Here is a 25,719-nt window from a genome sequence, read left to right on the forward strand (position 1 = left end):
TCAAAGGGTCTGAAGAGGAGCAAGAAAGCTAGCAGAGCAAGCTTGAGTGTCCAGAGACCGGAGATGAAGAAGACTGTGAAGAGGAGGAATCCCCAGGAGAGGAGGGACTGGGTTTCGCGCGGCAGAGACCAGAAACGCTTGTACAGGGTAATGGAGCGGCCTGGTGGTGAAGGCGGTGAAGGTGGTGGTGGTGGTGGTGATGCAGAGGAGCGAGATGACCGAAAGCGTTTCAGGAAGGGCATGGCAGAGATGAGGTGAAAGCCGTCAGAGGATGTTTCGAGTGCATCATAAAGGGAGAAGGAGCAGCGCAACATTGCGCCTTTTCTGTCATCCGCGTCTTCACCTCACACAGGCACACACTCACCAACGACTGCCTCAAAGTCCCACTGACGTAGTAGCCACTGTACCTCCTCCGGCACGGGAAAGGGCAAAGGCAAGGGCGAAGGTGACCCTGTTCCATCCCTTCCAGCCGCCTTTGAACCGCCGCTCTTTGCAGCCGACCTCTTCTTGAAGAGGGGCATGGCGGACTGGTTGCAATGTCTGCGAGGCGAGGAGTAGAAACGGTAGGGACAGCTCCTTGCTCAAATCGCGAGCTCTGCACTTGCTGGAGATAGCGCGGATAGGCCCCCTATCAGGAGCGGATGGAGATGGTAGGGCCCTTTATATGGCAGAGGTGATGAACGGCAAGCGGTCGGATGTACCTCGGCTCTTAGGGGCCAGGACCAGGACGGGGCGAGATGAAGTCGTGAAAGTGGCGAAGAAGGAGTTGAGAGAAGAAGTGAGTGAAGGAGGAAGCGCGAGGGAGGCCAAGGCGAGGGTCAAAGTGAGCAGAAGTCGGTCCGGAGGCAAATTCTGGTAAGTCTCTCTGTACAACTAGAATCCAACCGTCCCGGGCCAGGCAGGCAGTGCGGAGAGCGGAGATGCTGCAGCAAAAGTCAACTTTCGGACCGGGAGGCAGCTGCAATTTGGCTGGGCGCATCTGCCTCGACGCCTGGAGGGTTGATTGATCTTCCGCCTCCACGCCAGGCGCACGACGCACATCAACACCCACACTCACGCACCACGCAACACGCACCACGCGCTCATTTCTTCTACACACAGTACGCATCAGTCATGGCGTGAGGTAGCGAGGGTGAATCGGACAAAGTCAGACATTGGCAGATCGAAGTAGGGCTCATCGCGCATTGATAAGTGACAGTGGGCGTCTATATTCTATGGTCCAACCACGACATGACAATTCTCAATTACAGGCTGCAGAGACCCGCCCGCATGTGCTCGTGTAATCTAGGTTGCAGACACAAAGCTGTCCATGGTCTCTGCAGTCGTAGCTCGACTCGCAGATGGGCGAATAGAAGGCGCGTCTACGGCAGCACCCGACGTCGAGGGCGAGATGGCAGGTGCTGCCCTCGCTGGCGATCTCGGCGAGGCGTGCTCCTCTGTGATGCGCTGAGAAATCGCAGTACCGCCCGTCAGACCACTTCTACTCGGAGGAACAGACGAGCGATCCCGCGCCGATCTTTTGCCCTGCTGACGCTCCACACTACTACTCCTTCTAGCAGACCTCGTGCCATCTTGGAGCTCAGCTGCATCCACAACATCACTACCTTGCTCCAGACTAGCGGTCTCGCTGCGATTTTGCTCCCTGCTCGCGCGAGGGAAATGATTCGATATACGAGCTAGACCATTGGGTCCAATTTCGACTTCGTCCCCTGCAATGTGTTGTTCAGTCAGCCAAGCTTGATAGTCTGCTTCTCCACCAAAGGGTTGCCAGATGTCTAGCTCTGGGTAGGCACGCCTGACGCTGCTCTCGGCTCCCATTGCCAGTAATGCCATGATGGGGTTGGTAAGGAGAGCCATGATGGCCCCATACAGCAGCTTGACAATGGGCGGGATCCAAGTCCCCGCCAAGTTGCGGTGCTCGTAGATGGGTGCGACAATGGCGATGGAGATTGGCCAGAACCAGGGGAAAGTGAGGAGGCAGAGTATGAAGCCTTGCACGGCAGTCCATAGGATCCGCTCGCAGCGCTGTCTCCAGCTGATGCCTTTTGCAAGAATATCATTACGTTCGCTACCGGTAAGAGAGGCTCGAACCAGCCACCACCAGTAGCGCTTGAGCTTGCCCTGCCCTTCTGCCTTGCCCATGTACAGAGGCTTCTCATCCGGCACATCGGCGCTCATCCTGCAGCCCAGCCAGCTACCCGTAGGTGAGGGCGTGGATGGGAGGTGCATCAGAGGTGGCCAAGGTCGGCGTAGAGGGCCGATTGGGCCATCTGTGAGATCATGATGGACCAAAGCGGATGTGATGATCATTGAGACGATCTGTTGCACAATGATTGTGACTCCCATGTCTCCTGCGAGGGGCACTGGAATCCACTGCCAAAATCGCAGTTCGGTGGGTGGTTGGTATTTGTTGTAGGTAGCGCACCCCACGCCAAAGTTGATTGCTCCTGAGATGACCGCTGCCACAATCGACTGGCCAGCTATAAGGTACCACCACTGTCCGTGTCCCAGAGTCAGTGGACCAGGCACCTTAAAGTCACTCCAGGAAGCGGGTGATGAGAGAACCACTCCACTCTTTGCATAAGGCGCAGCGAAGGGCACCTCCCGTACCAGGTCCTTCTCCCTCTTGAGGAACTTGTGTCCATTGCGGGAGTCTCTGGCTCTCAGATCGAACTCTTCTGGTCGCTTGCCGATGGATCTCCGAGGCTCTTTCAGTGGATCAGCAGGCCCACTAGGGCCTCTTGTGAGACCAGAAATCGAAAGGGACCGTCTCGCTCGGGACGCCGACCTCCGGTGACCCCCATCACTCGATGGCCGGACCCGTGATCCTGACCGTCTGTGTTGGCCAGACGCCCTGGGAGCGCCTTCGTCTGCACTGATCTGCACGCTTCTCCTGCCACGTCTGCCTTCGAGGTGCCCTTCGGAGATGGTCACTGAGCGTTCTGGTGGTTGTTCGGAGGTCTGCATTGCTTTCGGTGGGGTGGATGATTTGCTCGGGGCAGAGGGATATTCTGGGACCTCTGAGCTATTTGAAGGATGAAGGCTCGATGTTGTAGCACTGCTACTCGCCGCGGGAGATGTAGAATGGCTTTGACCTCGTTCACCGCTGCCAGTGCCGAAGATGGCGTTTGACGCCGAAGCGAGCCAGCCAGGCTGTTCGGCGGTCCGGCTTTCGGACACGTTGCCGTGTGCCGCTTCGACTGACTCCTGTCTATCCGTCATGAGAGCGGCTGTTGATTGTAGGAACGTCAGACCGCTGTACCGTCGGGCGGCTGAATGCTTCTGCGCTGTGGGGCTAGGTTGCGGGAGAGCGGAGTGGAGCAGGATAAAGAGTAGTGCAGCCGACAGGAGAGAAGCCTGGGAGCTTGCTGGTTATATGTCAAGCGACCGGGTTGTTCTTGCTCCTGATGTGATCGTGCGAAGTGGCGCGAGAGGAGGCGAGATCCTCAGGGGTTTGATTAGTCCAAACAATGGAGGCCAGAGCGAGAGGTGGGGGCCCAGGAAAGCGGCTCATGCGTGTTGCAAGAGTCACCCTTTGAACAGTGCCCTCGAGACCAGCGGCTGTTCGTAGCTGATTGGAAAGTCTGGGAGCTGTGCTACCTTAGAAGAACAAAATAACGATGTAGGTGATATGAATGGGTCGATCGGAAGCGCGTCTCCGTGTTTCCGCATTGCCTGCCGCCTGAAATTCTATGAAATGACAGACGCAGAGGCAAATCCCCCGGGCCGTGGCGTCGTGGCATTGGCGACTTGGATGATTCGTCGCACAGGTGGAGGCCCCGACCCTTCGGACCTTGATCCCGAAGCCGACGCACCTAGGGCGGACCACCGGCCGTAGGAAGGAAAGAAAGGAAGGATACTTTTGCCCCGTGTTACTAGACTAGGTGTTAGAGCCTGGTGCGAGGGATGGTAGCTCCACTCCTTAGGGCAGCCTATGCTGGTCTGACTGCAGTACTTGCATACATTGTTAGCCTGCTGTCTCGCCTGGCACCATCCTCCAAGGACGATGTCTATCGCGCTCTCGATCATCGAGCCCTCAATCTGCCTCTGAGCAGCGATGCGGGTGAAGACGGGGTCCCTGAGACCGAGTGGATGAACATGGGCTGGTGGACTTCGGTAGATGAAGGCGAGATAGTGCGAGACAAGGTGAGCTGGCTTACATTTCTGCCGAGGGCAAATCTATCGTCTTGCTAATGCTTTGCTCGCCCGCCGAATCTGCCAGCCTTTTCCCCAAGCCTGCGAAGATCTTGCTCGACGTTTCTACAGCAGTGCCGGACTGCAGCCTTCAGCATCTCCGTCGAATGGCCCAGTGGTACTGGACGTGGGCCACGGTTACGGCGAGTCTCTCCTTTTCCTCTCACGCAGCTACACGCCCTCTCAACTCGACGGTATCACCTACTCCCCCCTCGAGGCCTCGCGAGCTCGCCAACGCCTCGCCGAGGCCAAGACGGGCGTGCCCATAACAGTGATGGAAGGAGATGCCACTGCAGTCCTCTCCAGAACGAGTACAAAGTACGATTACATCTTTGCCCTCGACTGTGCCTATCACTTTCCCTCCATGCAGGCCTTCTTACAAGCTGCGCAAGACAGACTCAAGCCCGGCGGAACGCTGGCCCTATTTGACCTCTTTATGGACGAGGCTTACCCTTCCAGCAAGCCAGCAGCATGGTTCAAGACAGACTTCCGAGTGGATCCGCCACCGCAGTTGCGCTCTCGATTCTCGCACTACATCAATCAAGCACTCATATTCTGCCTCTCCAAATCCTCACCTCCTGTAACGCTCCATCCCTTTCCAGGATACCACAGCCTGCTCCGTCGCGTCTTTGGTTCTTCAGCCATCATCGAGATCGAGGATGTCACCTCAAACGTCTTTCCAGGCTTCTCGACGTATCTGGCACGCTTTGGCGCGAGTCAGAATGGTGATCGAGGGATGCGCTTCGGGATGAGGTTATTCAGTAAGCTTCTGGCAAGATGGGCGAAGGGTGGGGATGGTGGTCTGGTGAGATGTGGGATTGTTGTGATCAAGAAGGCTGCACGTGCGGATGAGGGCAACGCCTTAGAAAACGGCGAATAGGCAATATATTATGAGAAAGGCATGAGACTGGCGTAAGATGGAGGAACAATTAGTGGAGGACACACAGATCGGTGAACGTGAGCTTGATAAAGGGCTGCAACCGGCTCGGGTCAGCGGCCGAGGAATTAGAACATCGCATAGGGAGTAGCGCCTGCGGTCATAGGTCGAGCAATCGAAACTGGCTTCGGGGCTCTTCCCGCATTCCTCGCGGGGCCAAAGCTGCTCGCTGACCTGCTCATTCCAGCATCAATCGATGTCCCCTTACAACTGCCGGGGCAGGTGCAGAGCACACCGCCTTCTTCGCAGCTCAGAGCTGATCTGCGTATAGCGAAGCTTGCCCTGCGTTTTCGCAGAGGCGCTTTGCTTGTGGGCATTGCCACTACGATTCCCGAAGGAGTGGGAGGCCTGCGTAGGCCACCTTCTGTGCAGCTCGGTGAGGACGGACCTGTTTGACGAGGAGAGGTGGGCAATATCAGGGGAAGGTGCATGCAGAATGGCGTTGCTCGTCCATTATCAGACCCTTCTCGCCCAGTACCAGCACAGCAGGGACACTTTGGCGCTAGATAGTTGATACGCTCCGCTGCTGGGAGGCCGATGGTCTGACCACGGAGGTCGCGAAGGGAGGTATGATGTCGCATCACCGGAGACTTCATTCCGACCTCAGTAGCTATAGCAATCGGCACGCTTGGCAGAGCACGGTATTGATACTCTGCTGCTGAGGAGAGGGCTTGTTGACTGCCGTGGCTGCGTGAAGATGGTGCCGTTGAGGCAAAGGAGACGTCATAGAAATGATTACCACCAGACCTTCCGGATGCGGTGGAGGATCCCGAGCTTTCGAAGATATGAGTGGCAGGCGTGATCTCATCACTATCTGCAGTAAAGTGAATGTCCGGCTCTTGGTCCTCGTCATCAGCCTCGACGAAGGGGTCCGTAGCGCAGTCTTCGAAGTGCGTTTGGTCGGTGGTGAGGTAGCTGTTGCTGTCCAGCACCTCGATGATGGTTTCCTCGCCCTCCGTTGCTTGTAGAGGTACAGAAGCGGCGTGTTTGCCTACTTCCTCGGAGTCGTCATCGTAGCTGCTGGCATCGGAAACTTCGCGAGCAGGTCCGCAAAAGATGGCCCTATCTGCGACAGGAGACTCGAGCGGAGCTGAAGATGCTGTCGAGATATCAGACGACTCGAACCCTCCTGTCGTGTAGCTACCTTCCTCACCCAAAATACCGGAGCTTCTTCTGCTGGGCTGCATCTCTTGGATTTGGTCCTGGGTGGCCGAAGGCGATTCGTCTTTCATATTGGGTGCGGATAGATAGTGGCCGACGGAAGAATCCGACCATACGGAACGCTCGTCCCGCAGTAGCCTCGGGGGTACCAGATCATCCTGCTTGTCGACCTGCTCTGGTGAGGTGACTTGAGTCAAAGTGAGTTCTTTCGATGGACTCAACGGCGTCCCTGAGGCAAGCGAGTACGAGGGGGAGAAGGGCTCCGTCACCTCAGGTAGATTCGTTTTGCTCTTGCGAGGCGATCGAGGGATAGAGACCTTACTGATCAGGGAGTTCATTCTTCGCCTAGTGCCGCTCTGTGACGATGTTTGCGTAGGGAGCGGAGCGGCGTCGACGATTTCGCACGAAGGCCGATTGCAGAGCAGTATGGCGTCGAAGGCGTACTTGTCGAGGGTATATGGTGCGGGGATAGGCGGTGTGGAAATCTGGGTGCGCGAACCGCTGTGCTGGTCATTGCCGGCACCGACAGGTAGCACACTCTGTCCCCCTTGGGCATGAGTCTTTCTCAGAAAGGTAGCCAGCCTTTTTAAGGTCAACGTAGCCGAGCGCGGAGATGCGGTGTCGCTCGCAGGCTCTTCCTTGCTCTCCCAGCTGAAGCATGATGGGGTTACCGAAGGAGAGTCAGTCCCTGGCTGCTCAAGGATCAGCAGTGGCTTTGCCTCCAGCGCTGCACCATGTGGGGCCGATGTCGGAGTGCTCTTGACTTTCTCGCCGTCGAGGGCTGAGCGACGAAAAAGGTTGCTGATGCTGCGAGAGAGCCCCTTTGCTTTTGTCCGGCTCAATCCGCGTGCAGTGCCCCTATCTGCCTCCTCCTTGCTTAGCTCCGGCACCTCCTCACCGTCATCGCCGAAGACGCAGACGAGGGGTGAAGCGGCGCATAGGGGTAGTGCTGAATTGATCGTCGGTCGAAGAGTCTCCTGTGAGTCGCCTGCCTTCTTGTACCGACTCGCCAAGTTTGGATCGCTTCTAGAACATCTGAAGAGACTGCCTGACAGTGATGCGCCGCTCAAACGTCGGAAACGTGAGCGAAATGGAGACTCTGGCAGCTTCAATTCTTGTAGAGACTCGAAGAGAGCAGCAGAGTCCAGGAAACCCTGGCTAGCGGCAGCTGTCGAGGGGTGGCCCTGTGCCACGGGACTGCTGATAGACATGCGTGGCGGCTCTTCTGCTGGTCGAGGGACATGAGAAGGTGAACTCTGGTCGGAAGTCGAGAGCGACGTATTGATCGGAGACCCATTCATGCGCTGCCAAACAGCTGCGTATGGTTTGCTGACCGGCGTAGCGTCAGGCGAAGAGAGAGGGGTGGCCCACGTCTCCGGGGCGGACGGGGCAACAGATGGAGAGGAGACCATTCTGCGTTCAAGTACGGAGATGAGAGGATATGCTTTCGTCCTGTACTGGGGTGCTGAGAGGTCACAGTGAGACGGTCGATGACCCTTATATGCAGTTCTAGGTCTCCATACCTCGTTTGCTCACATCGCAGAATTTCCACCGTACCGTTGTTCAACCCTGGTAGAATTTTGTGGGTCCTCACCGAGGAGGTGGACCGCACTCTCCTCTGCAGGGGACAGACCGCGTGAGATGCCGCTGCGAAGGTCTGTGCCCTCCCCGTTCATCCAGTATGGGTAGCAACTGAGTGACGCATCACTTCAGGGGCTCAGGAACAGGGGCTCCGCTCGGTCTGAATTGCCCAAGCGTCGTTGATCAGACGACAATAAGACGTGTTCAGAGAATGCTCTCGTTCTTTTCCAGCCTTCCATCTCTTGCCATTGATTGGCAGTGGCTGTTTCTGGACGAATCTGGGTGCTTCTTTCTGCTCGGTGTCCGAAGTCGTACGTCTATTGTGATCTGCGAGCTTCTCATCAGGAGTAGCCATGATGGCGTGAGGAATGTCGGCAGGCCCAAAGCACCTGCTTCTGTCTTCCCCTTGCTACGAAGAGTTCACCGTCGTCAGGAGCATCGTCGCGCATGAGATTGGGCGTAGGCAGCCAGTATGCTGAAGAGATACTTGTGGTACCATTCGATCAAGTTGGGAAGGGAAGATCCTCGGCCGCGCATCGGCTCTTCGGCATTCTCGGCCCAAGGGCTTGTGCACGGACGCTGCGAAGCCTGGGCATTGGCGCAATTCCCGGCGAATACCGCCCTTCGTTGCCTGCCTGACCAGACAACTGATTTTACACCAATCTTCATGATCCTCGGACGGCTTCGACATCTCACTGCTCATCTCGCCCCTTCTGCTCCTATCAGATCTTTCAGTAGTACCTCTAGTATCATGGCCGCTTCCCTTCCATCGCAGATGCGCGCCTGCTCCATTGCAAAGCAGGGCGGTCTGGAGAACATTGCCGTCGACTCGGTGGAGGTTCCCAGCGTAGGCCCGACCGACGTGCTCATCAAGGTCGGGTACGCAGGAGTGAACATGATCGACACCTACCACCGTGGGGGCGTGTATAAGCTCGAAACGCCCTTCACTCTCGGCACTGAAGCCTCTGGCACCGTCGCTGCTCTTGGCTCTAACGTCATGGACCTCAGCGTGGGAGATCGAGTCGCCTCGTATGGTCTCGGCGCATTTGCAGAGTACTGCAAGGCAGCACGGGCAAAGGTGGTGAAGCTTCCCGAGGGACTGGGAGACAAGGAAGGAGCTGCGGCTCTGCTGCAGGGACTAACGGCATGGACGTTGCTCAAGGAAGCGTATCCGGTCAAGAAGGGAGATTGGGTGCTGGTGCATGCAGCTGCTGGTGGAGTAGGACTGCTGCTATGTCAGGTGAGCTGAGCAGAAGCTGAGAGCCATGATATATGCCTCGCTCATCGTCCTACTACACCGTTGCGCACTTGCTCTGTGGTCTCAGATGGCCTCCTACCTCGGCGCCCACGTAATCGGCACCACCTCCAGTGAGGAAAAGGCCAAGATCGCAAAGGAGAATGGCGCAGAGCACGTACTGCAATACGGCGAGGGATTCGTAGACAAGGTCCTAGAGCTCACCGGAGGAGAGGGCTGTGCAGGAATTTACGACGGTGTTGGCAAGGACACCTGGGAAGGTGAGTTGCAAGGACTTGTCCTGCCGCATAAGGTGCCTGAAAGCTGACGCCTTGCGCCTCACGCTGTGACTCCTTATGAACAGACGATTTCAAGATCATCGCCCGCAAAGGCACCATTTGCACCTTCGGCAATGCCTCCGGTCCCGTCGAGCCCTTCCCTGCACTCAAGCTAGCCGCAAAAAATGTAAAAGTCTGCCGTCCCACACTGGGGAATTACGTCTACACGCAGCAGGAATTCGAAGGTTACTCGGCGGAACTCTTCAAGCTGATTGCAGATGGCAAGCTAAACTTGAGAGTGCATGGAGAATACCCTTTTAGTGTCGAGGGGATTAGGAAGAGTCAGGAGGATATCACTAGTAGGAAGACGATGGGGAAGCTAGTCATCAAGGTGGGCCAGGACTGAAGAAGCAAAATGAGCCAAATTGGATGAAGTGTTCTTGATATCTACGGCAGGGTCTCTGAGTACGAATGAATGTGAAGCTATGTACTATTTGCCCTCCAAATACCTTCGTCCATGCTACTACTCCTCAGTAATCCTCTTCCAAATGGAGCGACCCCCGCCACTCCCGCCCTTTTGCACTTCCTCCGCAGCGTTCCTCTCCCAGTCTACCCTCACCCTTCTGAGTCCATTGCGAATCTCGCATCGCACTCCAGATCCTGACAAGAAGTATGTCAGCACATTGGCGATCATCTCCAAGAATAGCGTCGCGAGAACAATGAGTGGGTGCAAACCTCGAATCAGCGGGGTGGCCAGACGAGTCCGTACAGCTTCGAAGCTCTCGACAAGGACAAGGCTGACATCGCCCGGAGGTAGGTCGCGCTCGGCGCTCCTAATGTCAAAGGGCAGCTTAGCGCCCAATCTCTCGCCTACACGCAGACCACTTGTGAAGCCATCCTCGTGGAAACCATAGTTGAGCCAGGCACCGGCAAAGTGGAGTCCATCTTGTCCCTGTAGAGGCTTGAGCGCTTTTTGAGCAGCGACCGATTGAGGTGTGTAGATGGGGTGGTTGTACGTGTACCGGCCGGCCACTAGCTCTTCGCGTGGGGCGGCACCATTGCCCATTGGTGGATTCAATGTGACCAGAACGTGGCCGTGAGAAGCCGTAGGGAGAGACTGCAGCAGGTTCATCCAGTAGGTCAAGGAGACACGATCGGAATCCTGAGAAGAAGAAGTGGTAGAAGCGGTGCCTGCCTTTTGAATAGCCGAGCTGGCAGAGTGGGCCTCCTCGGCGATGAAATTCCAAGCCGACCATGCCTCACGGCGGACGGGCATTAGCTGTAGAGACAGGGGCCGAAGAGAAATACGGTCAGCTCTGTGGTGGCCGCACTCGGGCTTACATTATTTACTCACTCTTTCATCACCATGCAAGACCGCCTCGTTCTTACTGAATTCGAATCGCGACAGGATGTCCCTTCGTTTGTCACCGCTATCCAGAGCCTCGTCCAGCAAAGCTAACGTTGTGTCTGCATGTGTAGCAAAGACGACTTCATCGTACCGAGCTTCGTCTCCGTCGGCAGTCCTGACCATCCACCCGCCGTCTCCACTTCTCTTTACCTGCACCACCTTGCCGCTACCGCCTTCGTGGGCATCATGGTGAAGCCTGTCATTGGGGACTTTAGCCAAGACCCTCTTGACGTAGTTGCCTGAGCCGCCCTTCAAAGTGAGCCATTGTGGTCTATTGAGGATCTGCAGGAGATGGTGGTTGTGCATGAAGCGGAGGAGAGTGACGGCTGGGAACGATGAGAAAGCCAGCGAGGGAGGCGTTGACCAGATTGAGGCTGTCATCGGCTGTGATGGGACAGAATGTAGGAAGTGTACCACCAACGATGTCAGTCACCATACCACGGCAAGCATACTACCTCGAATAGAGAACTCACGATCAGATAATTCCTCCTGAAACCCTCACCATACCCCCTCTCATCCAACCACTCTCCTATACTTCCCTCTTCCATCTCTCCCTTTCCCTTGCCCTTTTCAAAAGCCCTCAACGTCTCCAAGCTCTGGTTGTTGAATCGAATGATGTCCCATACCATCCTCCAGTGCGAAGGGTTGAGGTAGTTGGTCTTCTGACAGAAGAGAGCCGCGGGCGATCCGCCGGCCCACTCAAAGTCGCCCCTGACTGGCTCATCGGCTACTTGGCCCCGCAAGGAGACCTTCTGGGTGCTCTCAGCCACTGCTGATGAATTTGAGCCATTGACAGCCTTGGAGCTGGACACCCGCTCCTCCCCTGCTGCAAAGCTTTGAGGGAAGAGCTGACTGAAGGGAGGAAGGGAGTGTGGTGCTCGAGGTCTGCCGTAGCGAGATACGGAGAAGGACATGTCTGACTCGAGGATCTGCACACCAACATGTTTGATGAAGCGGAGAAAGTTGGGGTATGTGACCGTGTTGAAGACGATGAAGCCACTGAGAGGGACATGAGCAGTAGGAGCAGAATTGTCAGGCCCACAAGCACCTACAGACGGAAGCAGCACTGCTTCTCCTGGGCTGTCCAGTTGTACTCACGTATCAACATCAACCTCCTCCAAATGCTTCCCCTGCTTCTCTCCCGCAGCCTCCGTGGGCTTGTACCGGACAGTGTTGGTGTGTCCTCCTATGTACTTGCCGCTCTCGTACAAGTGGACTTCATGATCCGAATACTCGTTGAGGGACCATAGGGCGGAGAGGCCAGATACGCCGCCTCCGATGATGGCCACGCGCTTCATGGCCGAAGGGATGGAGCCGAGACAGGAGAGGGGAGACTGAAGAGGGTCAAGGAGCTGCTGGTTCAATCAATGGATCGGGTCGTAGTTCGTAGAGGACGAAAGGGCGAAGGTCCAGGAAGAAGTGCTGAGCGGGGCACGGAGCACTCCGCGAGCGGAAAGGGGATCCAACGTGCAGATGCAGTGGAATCGCCGCATTGCTTGGGTCAGCAGCACAGCAAGGGAGCCATCACTACCAATCACAAGAATCACACCCAACATCGGATATGAGGAGGACACTTTATTGGAGGGTCGGCAACTACCAAAGGCAACAATCGACACTAAGGTGACAAAGTCGTGCCCTTCCAAGGTGTACACCTTCTACTCTTGCAGTTCAGATGCCGTTTGTCGCACCGCCCTCTGCTTGCTCAACAGACTCATCCTCTTCAGTCTCGATTTCGTAGACGCGGCTCGAGTTGGGCTCGGGTGTTTCAGTGGCATCATGGCTCGAGTGAGGGGCTCGGTCTTCGTCGTTCATAGTCAACACACCTAGGCTGCGGCGGAGAGCCTCCTGAAGAGCTCGCAACGTTGCTTCCTGCATGTTCACGGTTCCAGCTTCCGTGTCGACCGACTGTCGTGCATGTGCTGCATCATTGTCGGCTTGACTGTGAGGTTTCGGTTGATGTTCTCTCCTAGTGAGGGCTCTCTGCGATCCTGCATTGTGACGACGATCCCTTTGAATGCCAAGCCGGACGCCAAAGTGCCTCGATCGAAGGCTACGAGCGACCTTGGGTCGAGGCAAGGAGGCTGCGTCGATACCACCATATTTGCGCAAAGGCGCTTCTTCTGCAATGGAAATGTTTTTCTGCTGAGGAGCGTCGTCACGTAAAGTAGGCTTGCTCTCGATAAGCCTGGGCTTTGGAGGGGCCGGACGGCTGCTAGGGATCCTGAAATTGTTTCGAGAAGTCGCCTGAGGAGGCTTTCGCGCGCCAAGACTGGGCTCGATCGACCGTCTGCCCGGGCGCTCCGCTGGGTCGTACGGGGCTTGAGCATTGCGAGCATTGATGCCCAGCAACGACTCTGGACTGACCTGTTCAGCGAGCTTGCCGGCTGCAAGCCTTGCTTTAAGCTCTTGAAGCTTCCGTGGAAGTTTGTAGGCTGGAGGGGGCCGCTGGGCACCTTGCAGGTTACATCGCGCTTCGTGTCCCCCTGAAAGTGGTCCAGCGCCACAATATGTCTTTGTTCGCCAAGCCGCCTCCTGCTCTCTATGAGGGCGCCAATGACCCTGCTTTCGCTCTTGAAGACAGTCGTCGGTGCAGTCTATGCTTTCATCGCTATCTTCGTCGGTGGCTTGGCCATCGGATTCCTCGCAACAGTCTTCACTGTCGATTACCCAGCTGAATTGACTGTCATGCTGCAATTTACGGAGAGTGTCCTGGATGGTGCCCGAACGGCGATGGCGACGGTGTGGAAGAGACTCTTCGGATCTCGTTGCATCGTCTTCTCCTCCGTCAGACAAGCTACCCTCACTTGCGGAATAGCCGTGGTCAGTCTCGCTATCGTCTTGAAGTGCAGCTGACTCCCTAGCCATCCATTGCCGGAGTTGAAGTTCCTCGTGCATGGCTCTGCGCCTTGCCTCCTCAGCCAACAGAGGAGTCAAGGGAATGTGATACGGACTTCCTTCGGGGAAGAAGCCAATAATGTCGCAGCGACCCTTGCGATCCAGAAGTTCGACGATGAAGCCCCCTTCTAGGACCAGATAACCCTTCATTTCTCCAACGATGTGATGGTCCACAATGGCTTGCTCATACTTCTGCAGCACGAGTTCGACCACGTGTTTACCATACACGCTGAATGACCTGTCAAAGACCACGTCTTCGTCGCGAACGTATACACAGGGGCCGTTGATGCTGCGTACCCACAGACCATCTTCGTCGTAATAATGCGCATGATCTTTTGGAGAGTCGTGAGGTCCGCGTTCGTCTTGAAATGGTGATGGTGACGGAGAGGAGCTGCGTGAGATTTGTTGCGCTTCACCGGGAGGAGAGGAATGTCTTCCCTTGTCAGCGCGGTCGAGGGCGTGATACTTGCTATCAATGATTGGTACTGCCTGATCATCGATGACGTCTGCTGTCTTTCGAGCGCAAGGCGAGCAGGTTTTCGCCTGCTTCGCCGAGGAAGCTGGGGCGTCTTCGACACTTTCCTGCAGGCCCTGTGCACAGCGGTGCAATGCTTCCGTTGACTTTTCAGCACATTCTGGAGTATCCGCAACGTTGACCGTTGCAACTGTTGGAGCCGTCGGCTGCTGCGGCTGATCAGAGATCTGACCACTACTACCGTCATTCGGATTTAGCATCTTTGTGTAATCTGTCAGCCTCTCCTCACCAGATGAGCCTTCTTTGTCTCCGGTGGACACTGTCTCGGAAGCACAGAGAGCTTCAAACGGAAATTGCTGAGTCGAGGCCTGTGCAAAGCTGGCTGACTTGGCGTGCCTCAGGACAGTCTGCTTCTCTTGCTCTGTGCTCATCTTGACAGTATGGAAGGAAGTACTCCGCTGCAAGCGATGTGAATGCTTCGGTCGTCCGCTGTCTATGGAGGATCCTGAAGCACCCGCGTTTTTGCTGTCGAGACCTCCGTCCTCAGGGGTGGATCGGGAGGATGGCTGCTGCTGTTGCTGCTTCTCTTTGGCCTGACGAGCTGCCGCCTTCTTGCGCTCATTCTTGCGCTTGTTCTTCTGCGCCTTGGCAGTGATTGCTCCTGATGTAGCTGGAAGGGTGGACTCAGGTTCTTTTTCTGCTGCTCCTTGGAATTCGCGATGCTCTTCAGGCATCAGAGATTCACCACGAAGGTGGTCTTCCATGCTCAAAGTTTTCGAAAAAGTGGCGTCATCCTGATCAAGTTGTGCAGCTGGGTCGATGTCGGCGTCGCGATGTATGGCATCAAGTCCTCGGCGCAACTCCTTGAAGTGCGTGCGACGAAGTCTCGCCTGGCTGATCATGTCGAGCTGTACTCTCCGGATCTCAATCTGACAGTCCATATCACGATATGCTGGTGTTCCAACTCGAAATTCTACAAGAGCTTGTGACAGTCTGAACATTTCGGATGTCAGGTGATCCACGTAGTTTTGGTCGACAGATCTGGGGTGGGGGACTAGAAGCTCCCCGTACTTGTAGTGGTGTTTGTAGATGCCAATGCTTTCGGCGAGTCCTTCTCCCGATGCCGCCTTCACACAAAGGTCCTCATGGCCTACAGGCGGTAAAGGCATTCCGCGAACCGCAGGACTGTTGCTCATACCGGAGTCACGACGCTCAAAAGGCATACATTTTTGTTTGTGTCGGGCTTCTGATCGCTTTATGGCTGCCTTTCTAGCACGGTGTTCGGCTTCGAGTTGTCGAACTTGCCTCGACACTGCCTTCATATCCTTGCGTCTTTGTTGTCGATTGAGTGTACCTACATTGCCAGCGCTGACCAAAGAAGTCTCGCTGCGTTCGGCCTGTGGCATAGGCTGACGACCGTCAAAGGCTGAATCAGACGCTACCTGAGCTACCGCTTCGAGAGAACAGAAGAGTCTGTCAGGTGAAGGCTTCGCCTCTAAGCTCAAAGCTCGCTGGTCTTGCTGCGCCCCGGGTTGATGTGCATTTGGATTGTGAGACTCTTGGGCGATGTGATCGGACTGCATGCTGAACATTCGAGATGCTGTGGCTCAAGCGAACAGTTGAGGTGCCAGTGCTACAAGCACTGCTGTGACGATGGCAAGAAGGTATGTGACGTGTCAAAAAGGAGGAAGCAGCGCTAACAGGAGGGGCAAGGGGAAGGCTGTTGGATGATTCGCAGAGAACAGGATTCGGGGTCAGATGGTCCGCAATCAGATTCGATTGTGGGGGCGAGTGGGAGAGATGAAGACGTGAAGATAATGGCGAAGGTATCAAGAGGGACGCTGGAGGCCGTAGGCGGCGGGTGGAAGGATATGAGGCGACCGAGAAGGAGTGGGGATGTTGCAATTGTGGGGTGATTAGAATTGAATGGTGCTGAAGCGAAGTCTGTCAGGGAGAGAAGGCACACTGGCTCTGGATGGATGATTAGAAACGCATCCAATTGATTATGCCAGCTTTGCTCTGAAGGTGATGCTGGTGCAGCGCCCCTTGCTGCGTGACCGCAATTACATGCTGCATGCAAGTCGAGCCTGTTCCGCAGACCCTCCGAACTTTCAAGCAGTCTTTGCTAGCTCTCACACGTCTGCCCCATGCTATAGAGTGCCTGCTTTTGTTCGCAGTCGGGTATATGAGTCTGAGCAGTATGCAGCGAGGTCATTCTCCTGCTCCCAAGCCCCTCTTTCCCGCGGCAGAGAGGAGTAGCGATGGAGTGTTGCTCGGACCCCCTGTGGAGCGGCCCGACACCCAATCAGGCACGATATTGCTTCTGCTGCCCCTGTGCCGGCATGCCCCTTGCGCCTCCTCAAGCCTACCAGTCTCCCCGCCTCCTCCACTCTTGACTTCAGTAAAGCCTACAGACAGGGTCTGCAATGTAGTCAGACCCCATCACAGTCGCCTGGAGCAGCGAAAGCAGCACTGGTGACCGTCAAGTCGTTGCACTCCTGTTCAACTTTCGCATGCAGTGCCGAGGCTCACGCCCCTGACCACTGAATGGCCCCTTTTGGCTCATCTGAGTGCACATTCGGAGTCATTCGAGCCTTACATTAAGTCGAACGTCTTCGAACGATGATCGCCTCGTCGTCAACTCTACGCAATCCGGTTCTGACCATCATGCATTCTCTATTCCTCATCCTTCTCTTACTGTCGCAAGTGATATCTGGTCAAGTCCAGAGCCCCTTCTCTGGCCTGGAGAATCAGCAACGAGCGCCCAAGTCAGCATATCCAGAGCCAATCAAGATCATCGACGGGCCGGTGCACGTCAGGGTGAGAAAGCATCAGGCAGGAGTAGATACTCAGGTGTCTGAGACTGACAAGAATTCGCCTCTCTTCTTCTGTATTGGACCGTCAGGATCCTACTTTGGTATACGATGCCAAAGGTCAACAGTACATTGTCATGTCTACGGGCAATGAGCGTGAGTCACGAAGGAAAGCTGAATATCACTGCTCTGCATGAAGCTGATCTACTCCCTCACGACGACAGTTCTCTACCTGTCTTCCCCAAATCTGACAGGCCCTTATGTCCAAGCAGGCAGTGTCCTAGGTAACGCGAGCCTCATCAGTAGTTCTTACAATCCCTGGGCTCCCGACGTCACCCTCATCGATGGCAAGTTTTACGTCTACTATTGCGTCTCCCGCTTCGGCACACAGGACTCAACCATCGGTCTCGCCATCTCCTCGTCAGGTGAAGAGAGCTCCTTCCACGATCTGGGTGGGCTGTTCAGCACAGAGCATGGCAATATCTCCAACGCCCTAGATCCACACCTGGTCCCGGGCGGGGAATATTTGTCGTACGGTAGCTACTTCGGCGGGATCTACCTTGCTAAGCTCAACAGTCTCACTTCCATCGACCAAAGCTCTCTACCTGGGATAAAGATCGCCGACGGCTTTCCGTTTCCTAATGCCATCGAAGGTAGCTTCATCTTCCACCGAAAACCCTGGTACTACCTCTTCCTCTCCGAAGGGCAATGCTGTGGTTTCAATCAGCACGAGCTACCAGAAGACAACACGACGGAATAGAAGGTCATTGTCGGCCGCTCACGCACGGTCACGGGTCCTTACCACGACCGTAACGGAGTGAAAATGACCGAGGGAGGCGGAACGACAATTCTGTCCTCTTTTGGCGACGTGTATGCGCCGGGTGGACAGTCTGTGTACAAGGACCCGAAGAGTGGGAGGGACGTCATGGTCTTCCACTATTCTATCAGAGAGGATGCGAACCTGATTGCCAGGTTGGGCATGTACTATCTTGACTTTTCCGACGACGGGTGGCCGAGAGTTGTAAGCGAGTAGAGATCGTGTTGTACCAAGTCTGCATGTGGTCTTTCTTAATGTGATGTTGGGTATCGATTGCTAGACGTCGTCGGCTTCTACTGATGGTGTCGTGTCGTAAACAAAGCAAGGGCAGCGTCCTCCTTCAGATTGCATTATGTCTCCTCAGCAGTGCCTCCACGGCCCTCTCACTCCCATCCTCCCACCCTTCTTCCAAATCTACCCTGACCAGATTTCCCACCAGCTCTCCCTGCTGATAGATGAGGAGCGTAGGCAATACATCCCCCATCGACTCTTCCTTTTCCAATTGGCGCAGACGAAGCTCCGACTCGGGCAGATCTTCGTCTTCATCTGAGTCGTCGTTTGAGCGGAAGGCAGAGGCGGAGGGGGGTAGACCAAAGTTGATGGAGAGGGCGCGTATTTGGAGGAATTTTGTAGAGGGATGTAGCCGGGCGAGGGATGTAAGGGCTTTTGTCAATTGGTTACTGGCTTGGACGAGCTGGAGAAGGGCCGAAAAAGGATGGACATGGTCAAAGGCGTAAGCTTCCTCGACCAGGGTGTTCTGTGGAGTAAAGCTCACCTTTGAGTAGATGTGCACCACCACTGCCTTTGCCTCGAGGTCACCATCCCCCGTACCCTCTACAGCTCGCACGTAGCCCCTCTCATCCGTCTCTCTCAAATGGCCAAAGTGCGCTACGCTGCTACTCTCCTTCCAGCCTCCTAGCTTCTTGCTAGCGGTCTCTGGCATATTCTCTCCCTTGAGCTCTGCCAGCCTGCGAGCTCGATACCTCTTCAACACCTCATCTTCATCCTCATCTTGGTCGTCTTCTTCCTCTTCCTCTTGTCCCTCTCCCGCTTGCCGTCTCTCAATCTCAGCAATTTGTTCTCTATACCTCTTCTCCCTCCTCATCAGTCTCTCCTGCTCCTCTGCCGTTCCCCCCTGCAAGCCCATCCGGTGCATCTTCTCCCTCGTCTTCCTCAGTGCATCTCGCTTTCGTTCCTTCTCTACCGCGAGGGCGTGCTGCTTATCGGCTAGTACACCCTTGGGACCTGTTTGAGGCCCGGTAGTGCGCTCTGGGTGGGTTGAAGGCGAATCTGAGGCGCCGAGTTGGGGTGAGGAAGGGCGAGAAGAAGAGGGAGAGGGGGAAGGGGTGGGGGAGGCGGTTGAAGCTGTGCGGGTGGGAGAGGGAGTACGGGGGCCTCGAAACGCGGATCCGTCTAGTATGGATGCTTCGAATTTGTCCATGCCGCAGAAAGAATGAGCAGATGGGACAATGGATACAGAGCTGGGGAGACTACCGGAGTGGAAGGTAGGTACGGTCTAGTCTTCGCAGCCAGCGTAGAATTGTAAAAATCACTTGGCCCCCGTTGCTCCCGCGTCTCCACAACGCACGGCCGCCGCACACGACGCCGCCGAGGCAGCACCGCACTGCCCTCCTTCACTCAGCTGGCGGAGCATCAGACACACACGCAACACACACATAAGACTCACTCTCCCCCCTTTCCACCACGTCCACCACCATCATCCCACTACGCAAGGGCGTCGAGAAGATTCTCGCCAAGTCTCACACATTCTCGGGCTAGTCGTATCAGCTGCAAGCGCTGCCTCACCTCTCCCTCCCCCTCGCCACCCACCATGGGCCTCTTCTCCTTCATAGGCAGCATCTTCATCATCGTCATCTCCGTAAACATAGCCGTACTCATCTCTCAACCCTTTTCAGGATCACTAGTACGTCTCAGAGCCAATTACCTCCCAAAGGCAGTCTCACTAGACGATGTACTCGAGGATGGAGCAATGGAGGGACCGGGAGAGGAACAGGCATTTGGATTCGAGCCGGGACAGGGTAGAGGGGGTTTAAGTGGGGTGACGCCTAGGAAGATTAGCGCTTACTTTTTGTCGCAGAGGAGACAGAGTGCAAAGATTGTGAGTAGGACGTAAGTGATGGGACAGTCAGCTAAGCGCTTCTCGCTCAACGTCCACCACCTCTCTTCCTACTGCACCCCTGCAGGGACCCGTCGTGTCAGGCATCTTCCCAATGCTCTTCAGAACCAAGCGTCTAGAAGGCTGGAGCGGCGTCTACAAGGGATCGATACCTGTAGCATTGCAGCTCATTGTACTCGCATTTGCCACATCGATTCTATTTGATGTAGACGGACACTCGACAGTCGGCGCGGGAGGTAGCTACAAGGCCGCTCCCACTGGTCCGGGCCAATTCGGATTCTTTACAAACCTCTTCTTTATGATCATCGGCGCACTGGTGGCCCTGCCGCTCGAAGTCTTGACATGCCGGTGAGTCGGAGAATGGAAAAGACGATAGCATGTAGCGCACGTACTGATACTTCCCTACCCTCTTTCCCACCTCAGCACCATTGTCCACCCAAGGGTCTTGACACCTGATCTAGCCAGCATAAGGTCAAATCTCAATGAGCTCTTCTCTCCCGCAGAGGTAGCTCAACCCTGGCGCATCTACCTCATCCCAGGTCTTCTCCCTACTACATTTGCCCACATCTGCTGGGTAGGCATCCTCACCCGCCTCGTCCGGCATATCCTCGTACCCAACCTCGGAGGTCTAGCAGAGCCCACTCCCGCCGCTCCCGGCGATACGACCTACTCTTCGCCTTCGAGCGTCGAGGTGAATCCACTCGCGCTTGTCATCTTCCTCCTCTGGTGCGCATTCAGCGTAGTCGCTCTCAGTCCCCTGGAGGTAGTCTCTGTACGCCTGGCAACGCAACGGCCGGAGAAACAGCAGCCACTGCATCTAGCCTACGCTCATCTGGGCAACGGGAACAGCAACGCTCCTGCTTCGTACAGCCATCAGGCCTCAGTGCCGAGGAGCGATGGGGCCTTTGCCGATGAGGTGCCGGCTACGGACAAGCCTCTGCCTTCTCAGCCGGAATCGGCAGAGGCAGAGAACGCTCCTGGTCGTCCGAGCTTTGCCATCGAGGACGAAGATGAGGACGCACCTGAGTCGCGTGGCGCAAACGGTGGAGAAGACGCGCAGGATCCCCTAATAGAAGGCAATGGAGGAGAAGGCCAGCAGCAAACAGGCTCACGAACGTCTTCCGAGCAAGGTCGCGGCGCAGCAGCAGGAGGAGGTGCTCAGCGGCACCTCGGTGGTCAATCCATCCCTGCCCCACCTCCACCGCACCTGCGCAACTCCTCGTCGTCGTACCACCACCACCACTCCGGAGGTGGGTACGACGAGCCCGCCGAGCCAGTCATTGCCCTTCGTCCTGTAGAGGAGCCTTCTTCTACCTCTCAGCAACAATCATCGAGCGGAGGGCAAGGGATTGAGGAGCAAGCGGTGCAAAGGTATGAAGGCCTCAAGGATTGTTTGGACAAGATTGTGGAGGAGGAAGGAGTGGAGGCACTCTATAGGGGAGCTTGGGTCACGGGAATTGGAGCGCTGCTGGGGGCATTCAACTAAGAGAGGTTTGGTAGAGGGAACAAGGAAAGGAGAGCGCGGGGCTGAGGACTTTGGAAAGCGGAGCGCTTGATTTTCAAGATGGGTCTTGGTGTCAGGCGAAAGCAGGCACGGAAGAGTAAAGGAGGACGATGATACTCTAATTAGTGGTAGTCCAGATACTCCTCTCAAAGTCATCCCTGCTTCTTCCAAAGCTATGGCAACAGACTGAATGCGTCTTCGCGCTGAAATCTGATCAGACGCCCGTTTCCAACCTGCCACCATCGGCTCAGTACCTTCGTCCGCGTCCATACCCTTCATCGTTCCGCTCTCTACCCCACTGTTGTCCTCTTTCCTCGTACCTCTCACCACCACCGCCGCCACCACCACCTCCTCTCCCACCTCTGCCCCTTCTCGCATTCCTCTCTTCCTCTGCCTTTGCCTCGATCCTCCTCCTAAGCGCCGGCGGCACCTTGAGTCCCTCTCTTCCATCCGTGGCAAAGCGTCTAGACCGGTCCTTGTGGGCAATGTGTCCCTCTAGTCCCGCAGGCAACTCATGCTTTGCCTCGCGAGTCATCTCGTCTAATAACCTCCACCAGCGGGGATCCTCCCTCTCATCACTTCCCCTAAGACAAGTCCGGATCATCGCCTCGTACGTCTTGCTCGTAGGTGTCAATCCCGCACTCTTGCATTCCTCGAGTCGCTCAAATGCCCTGCGGAGAGCTTCGGCATCGAGGCGGGCATTGGGCGAGGAGGAAGGGTTGATGAGGAGAATCTTGATGAGGTGCTCGTAGGTCAAGGCGTTTGGTTTGAGATGCCAATCGTGTTTTGTGCGGAGCTCGTTGAAGATGGAGTGGGCTAGGGAGACCGAGGGAATCTTGGAACGGAGACAGGCATCGAGGAGACCGTTGAACGTCTCGATGGTGGGAAGAATCATCTCTACAGGCGCTCGAGGGGGCGCTTCCTTTCCAGCAGAAATTCGGTCCTCCTCTGGCGGTTGGCGCTGGCGCTCCTTCTCTTGGGCAGGCGAGAGGGCCCGACTGAGCGATGGCCTCATCCTGGCCAGCCTGCGGTCTTCCCAGACTTTCAAGGCAATCTCATCTTCACCGAGTCTAGCTGCTGCAATGATGAGGGAGTTCATAGTGTTGATCTCTACCCGTCCAGCCAGCGCTGGGATCTTTCCATCGGTCACTCTGCGCAGAATGCTGGCTCGTCCATCCAAGGTAGCAATTGGCTCGGGCTCGCCTTCGACTGAGTTCTTGCCCTCGTTAATCACCTGCTCCCAAGCAGCGACAGCCTTGATGAGGTGTGCCTTGGTAAGACTGGCTTCAATCTCAAGGACGGAAGAAGCATGCGGATCAAGAGGAATGCCCCAGTAGAAGAGAGCTCCCATGAGCCGGTATGCTTCCACGAACTTTCCTTCACGAGCCAATGCCTCGACCAAGGGGAGAAGGTGAGGATGCTGCAGGACCGGTGGTGGGGTGGTGTCGGGGATTCGCATGTTTACCCACTGCGTAGAGTAGACGAGGAAGTCTTGCAGAAGCTCGTGGCAGAGATCTGAATCCGGAGCGCGGCAAGCGGCTCTGAGCGCCGCAATAAGAAAGCCTTCATCTGCCACAACGCCGCCCTCCTTGACACCTCGCAGAAAGCCGTGTTTGAGACCGGGATACTAAGGAGAGCCATTGGGAGGCAGGAATGGTGAGCTCGATCTTTAGGCGACGTGCCTCACTCTTTTGCGGGGTCGACTCACATAGTTGCCTACAGCGCACGCCGACGCAATTTCGGTCCAGATTTTGGGCGAGATCAGTCTCCCACTCGAATCCATGTGGATCCATTCGGCGAGCTCAACTGCCAGCCTGTATTCCTGCACGGACAGAAGAGTCTCTATAAGATATTGCGCCCCTGAGGGACGCAGGAGGTCTAAGAAGGCCTGCACCGAGGTTGAGCGAGAATTGACGAGGGCAGAAAACCATATCATTGCCTGCTCTGCTCTGTCATTGTCGGAACAGTACTGAAACAGGCATGTGTAGGTGAAGCTGCTGAAGTTCCGAGTCGCATACGGGGCGGGCATAGCTACGCTCTCCTCGATTGGTGTCTCAAAGCTGGCTGACTCCGTCTCGATGCCGGTTGCGCTGCTGCTATCTGTATAGTCATTGATTCTCCGGCAGATTTTGAGCATGTCTTCCTCGCGAGAGCCCACGACAGCCGCCTTGAGTGTCCAATTTAGCGAGCCTATATCCACCTTAAAGCCAGAAGCCTCCATGTCATCGAGGACCTGGTAGCATTCATCTAGCAGTCCACGATAGCTCAGTGCCTCCAATAGAGCATAGTATGGCTGATAGGTGGGCTTCATCTGCTTCTTGGCCCAATATTGCGCCAGAAAATTGCAAGCCTCCACTACGCTTTCCACATCGCCTACCGTTTTGTGGGTGACGAGGCGCCGCAGATGCTGCTCAAGCAGAATCAGGTCCTTGTCTTCAGAATCGGAGCGTTCACCTAGCGTCCGTACACGAGGATCACTTTCGACGAAGACCCTGCTGGCAAACAGAGGGGCGCGAGCATTGGGATGAGGGCGCAAGGACGCTCTGGAGTGAGGATATATGGACGAGGAAGAAGTAGGCTGTGTGGTAGGCGCGGGTGAGTGTGATCGAGCGTCACGGCTCTTGAACTTGTCTTGACGCTCGCCCGAAGCTTGACGAGAAGATCTTGCCCGTTGTCTTCTCTCGCTGTTGGTGCTGTTGCGGCGTGGGCTATCTAGGGAATGCGCCTGTCCGTGGACGCTACGAGGCGGAAGAGAGCCTGCAAGAAGCGCTAGCCGCCTTGCATCTCGTAAGCGAAGATGACCAAGTGTGATAGCCGACGTCGAAGCTTCGCTCAGAGACGATAGTATGCTCAGCGATTGTCTGGCCCATGTTGCCGGCACTCTAAACATAGAGGATTATAGCAGAGGAAGCAGTGCAATTGGCGAATGGCAAATGATCACTTCTTCCTCGTCTCGCGTCCGGACAACTTTCTTGCCAGGAACACCGTGCGCGCGGGAAATATTGTGCCTCGTGCAGCGATGCTTACGTAACCGCATCGACCTCTGTGGCCTACGAGGTCTGCACCCTCCCAGTGATCTCCTAGAGCTGCCAAGGGCTTCTGAGGCACAATGCATAGGCTCAAACTTTTGAAATCGGTTTACTTGGCTCCGCTGATGGCGTGTGCTCTGTACCGCCCCTGCCACGGGGACGAAGGCGTGCTCTTTGACGCCCATATCAGGGTCTACATCTGCAAGGTCGTGAGCTCCCTGCAGACCCACCGAAATCGTTTGCGGTGCACACAAGCAGTCTGGGAGAAGGCAACGGCCATCAATCTCTCTCCACGTCAGCTGTACAATGGCTGTGTATGACTGAACCCTGCTTGAACCACCCCTTCGCGAAATCTCGGGCAGTGTAAAATTGGTACCTGTGCTGTCCTTCTGCAGATTACTCCCGCTCGCAATGATTACCGATGCAAAGCACCCACGTCCCTTCCTCGAGCTGCTATCTCGTAGACGGCGTTGCGTAAGCCTGCTTGAAGCAATTCCCGAAATGTCATCGGCGAGCCTGCGCGGTACTGCCAATGGACATGCTCGGAAGACCTACCAAGGAGCTCCGCGATGTGAGGCGACTGAGCGTGGTATCTGGGATGCCACTCAGAAGTCTAGAGGTCTGTGGCAATCTGGCCCGAGCACCACTGAGCACTCGTCGCGACGCTGTGGCTGTACACCCTTGACCCACGCGTTGTGGGTGACTGTCTCGAATTAAAGGTTCTCGCCTCAGTGACTCCTCTAGCCGATCGGCGGGGACTTTGCTCTGCCGAAGGTGATTTGGCCTGGCTCACCACTTCGCGTCACTCAGCAGAGGCGTCGGTGTTCAGGGTCTAGCCTTCGTCTTCCTTCGACTCACCCTGCATACCTCGGCTGACACGATGCTGTCCCTTTGTCTGCAAACGTGAAGGTCGACGTTAGAGGAGACCGGGGCGCACTGCAAAGGCGAAAAGATGCTCATGGCACATGAATAGAACTCGCTCCTATTGGTCGGGTATCCGCCTGAATCGGGAGCTCGGCCATTTCACAGGAAGAGGGCCTGCCCGTCTGAAGCTGTGCCCGAATTGACGGCGTGCAGGGTTCGAGATTTTCCCACAGCACGCAGAAAGACGCGCCTCGTGGCGATGGGCTGAGTCCCAGACGGCGTGCTTCAACCCTGTCGGACACGAGCTTCACACCAGCCTCACCTCCGAAAGGAGGAGCAATAGGCGTCGGCAATATTGACTGTCATGAGACCAAGGCGCAAGCTTGCTTCGC

General features: G+C 55.9%; 11 protein-coding genes across 11 annotated transcripts; 5 read left to right on the top strand and 6 right to left on the bottom strand.

Moving 5' to 3' along the window:
* The first annotated feature begins 58 nt into the window (after positions 1-58).
* On the top strand, positions 59-471 carry BCV69DRAFT_281487 (hypothetical protein). The gene has a single exon (XM_025492005.1). The coding sequence runs from the start codon at positions 64-66 to the stop codon at positions 256-258; it is 195 nt and encodes a 64-aa protein (XP_025349659.1). The 5' UTR covers positions 59-63; the 3' UTR covers positions 259-471.
* Positions 472-1,689: 1,218 nt separating this feature from the next.
* On the bottom strand, positions 1,690-2,856 carry BCV69DRAFT_235637 (hypothetical protein; the record flags this gene model as incomplete). The annotated part of the gene is made up of 1 exon (XM_025489906.1): positions 1,690-2,856. A coding segment is annotated over one exon (1,167 nt), but the record flags the coding sequence as incomplete, so codon positions are not given.
* A 1,050-nt stretch (positions 2,857-3,906) lies between these two features.
* BCV69DRAFT_297788 (S-adenosyl-L-methionine-dependent methyltransferase) lies at positions 3,907-5,074 on the top strand (the record flags this gene model as incomplete). Its single annotated transcript, XM_025494153.1, has 2 exons — positions 3,907-4,146; positions 4,223-5,074. The coding sequence occupies 2 exons, from the start codon at positions 3,907-3,909 to the stop codon at positions 5,072-5,074; spliced, it is 1,092 nt and encodes a 363-aa protein (XP_025349661.1).
* A 63-nt stretch (positions 5,075-5,137) lies between these two features.
* BCV69DRAFT_145637 (hypothetical protein) lies at positions 5,138-7,894 on the bottom strand. The gene has a single exon (XM_025489323.1). It carries the CDS (start codon positions 7,702-7,704, stop codon positions 5,200-5,202), a length of 2,505 nt encoding a protein of 834 aa, XP_025349662.1. The 5' UTR covers positions 7,705-7,894; the 3' UTR covers positions 5,138-5,199.
* Positions 7,895-8,545: 651 nt separating this feature from the next.
* BCV69DRAFT_281490 (NAD(P)-binding protein) lies at positions 8,546-9,953 on the top strand. The gene is made up of 3 exons (XM_025492006.1): positions 8,546-9,113; positions 9,199-9,388; positions 9,472-9,953. The coding sequence occupies exons 1-3, from the start codon at positions 8,625-8,627 to the stop codon at positions 9,789-9,791; spliced, it is 999 nt and encodes a 332-aa protein (XP_025349663.1). The 5' UTR covers positions 8,546-8,624; the 3' UTR covers positions 9,792-9,953.
* Positions 9,704-12,192, bottom strand: BCV69DRAFT_281491 (FAD/NAD(P)-binding domain-containing protein). The gene is made up of 4 exons (XM_025492007.1): positions 11,892-12,192; positions 11,267-11,792; positions 10,740-11,177; positions 9,704-10,664 (listed from the first exon to the last, which is right to left on the bottom strand). The coding sequence occupies exons 1-4, from the start codon at positions 12,089-12,091 to the stop codon at positions 9,909-9,911; spliced, it is 1,920 nt and encodes a 639-aa protein (XP_025349664.1). The 5' UTR covers positions 12,092-12,192; the 3' UTR covers positions 9,704-9,908.
* A 123-nt stretch (positions 12,193-12,315) lies between these two features.
* Positions 12,316-15,746, bottom strand: BCV69DRAFT_311305 (hypothetical protein; the record flags this gene model as incomplete). Its single annotated transcript, XM_025494849.1, has 1 exon — positions 12,316-15,746. The coding sequence occupies one exon, from the start codon at positions 15,744-15,746 to the stop codon at positions 12,462-12,464; it is 3,285 nt and encodes a 1,094-aa protein (XP_025349665.1). The 3' UTR covers positions 12,316-12,461.
* A 1,084-nt stretch (positions 15,747-16,830) lies between these two features.
* BCV69DRAFT_297793 (Arabinanase/levansucrase/invertase) lies at positions 16,831-17,736 on the top strand (the record flags this gene model as incomplete). The annotated part of the gene is made up of 3 exons (XM_025494154.1): positions 16,831-16,983; positions 17,069-17,132; positions 17,201-17,736. The coding sequence occupies 3 exons, from the start codon at positions 16,831-16,833 to the stop codon at positions 17,734-17,736; spliced, it is 753 nt and encodes a 250-aa protein (XP_025349666.1).
* Positions 17,737-18,133: 397 nt separating this feature from the next.
* On the bottom strand, positions 18,134-19,234 carry BCV69DRAFT_297794 (thioredoxin-like protein; the record flags this gene model as incomplete). The annotated part of the gene is made up of 2 exons (XM_025494155.1): positions 18,134-18,487; positions 18,569-19,234. 2 exons carry the CDS (start codon positions 19,232-19,234, stop codon positions 18,134-18,136), a joined length of 1,020 nt encoding a protein of 339 aa, XP_025349667.1.
* A 390-nt stretch (positions 19,235-19,624) lies between these two features.
* BCV69DRAFT_276425 (hypothetical protein) lies at positions 19,625-21,416 on the top strand (the record flags this gene model as incomplete). Its single annotated transcript, XM_025491110.1, has 3 exons — positions 19,625-19,912; positions 19,998-20,278; positions 20,354-21,416. The coding sequence occupies 3 exons, from the start codon at positions 19,625-19,627 to the stop codon at positions 21,414-21,416; spliced, it is 1,632 nt and encodes a 543-aa protein (XP_025349668.1).
* A 265-nt stretch (positions 21,417-21,681) lies between these two features.
* BCV69DRAFT_297796 (hypothetical protein) lies at positions 21,682-24,324 on the bottom strand (the record flags this gene model as incomplete). The annotated part of the gene is made up of 2 exons (XM_025494156.1): positions 21,682-23,061; positions 23,143-24,324. 2 exons carry the CDS (start codon positions 24,322-24,324, stop codon positions 21,682-21,684), a joined length of 2,562 nt encoding a protein of 853 aa, XP_025349669.1.
* Between the last annotated feature and the right edge of the window lie 1,395 nt (positions 24,325-25,719).

This window comes from Pseudomicrostroma glucosiphilum (assembly GCF_003144135.1).
Source record: "Pseudomicrostroma glucosiphilum strain MCA 4718 unplaced genomic scaffold BCV69scaffold_3, whole genome shotgun sequence".
Lineage (NCBI taxonomy): Eukaryota > Fungi > Basidiomycota > Exobasidiomycetes > Microstromatales > Microstromataceae > Microstroma > Microstroma glucosiphilum.

Excerpts from the sequence above, each read along its gene's own strand:
- BCV69DRAFT_281487 (XM_025492005.1), top strand. The coding sequence starts at position 64 with ATGAAGAAGACTGTGAAGAGGAGGAATCCCCAGGAGAGGAGGGACTGG.
- BCV69DRAFT_145637 (XM_025489323.1), bottom strand. The coding sequence starts at position 7,704 with ATGGTCTCCTCTCCATCTGTTGCCCCGTCCGCCCCGGAGACGTGGGCC.
- BCV69DRAFT_281490 (XM_025492006.1), top strand. The coding sequence starts at position 8,625 with ATGGCCGCTTCCCTTCCATCGCAGATGCGCGCCTGCTCCATTGCAAAG. Across the intron at positions 9,114-9,198 it reads TAGGACTGCTGCTATGTCAG|ATGGCCTCCTACCTCGGCGC; the intron begins GTGAGCTGAGCA and ends CTGTGGTCTCAG. Across the intron at positions 9,389-9,471 it reads TGGCAAGGACACCTGGGAAG|ACGATTTCAAGATCATCGCC; the intron begins GTGAGTTGCAAG and ends CCTTATGAACAG.
- BCV69DRAFT_281491 (XM_025492007.1), bottom strand. The coding sequence starts at position 12,091 with ATGAAGCGCGTGGCCATCATCGGAGGCGGCGTATCTGGCCTCTCCGCC. Across the intron at positions 11,793-11,891 it reads GAGGAGGTTGATGTTGATAC|TGGCTTCATCGTCTTCAACA; the intron begins GTGAGTACAACT and ends TGTCCCTCTCAG. Across the intron at positions 10,665-10,739 it reads TCTTGCATGGTGATGAAAGA|CTAATGCCCGTCCGCCGTGA; the intron begins GTGAGTAAATAA and ends CTGTCTCTACAG.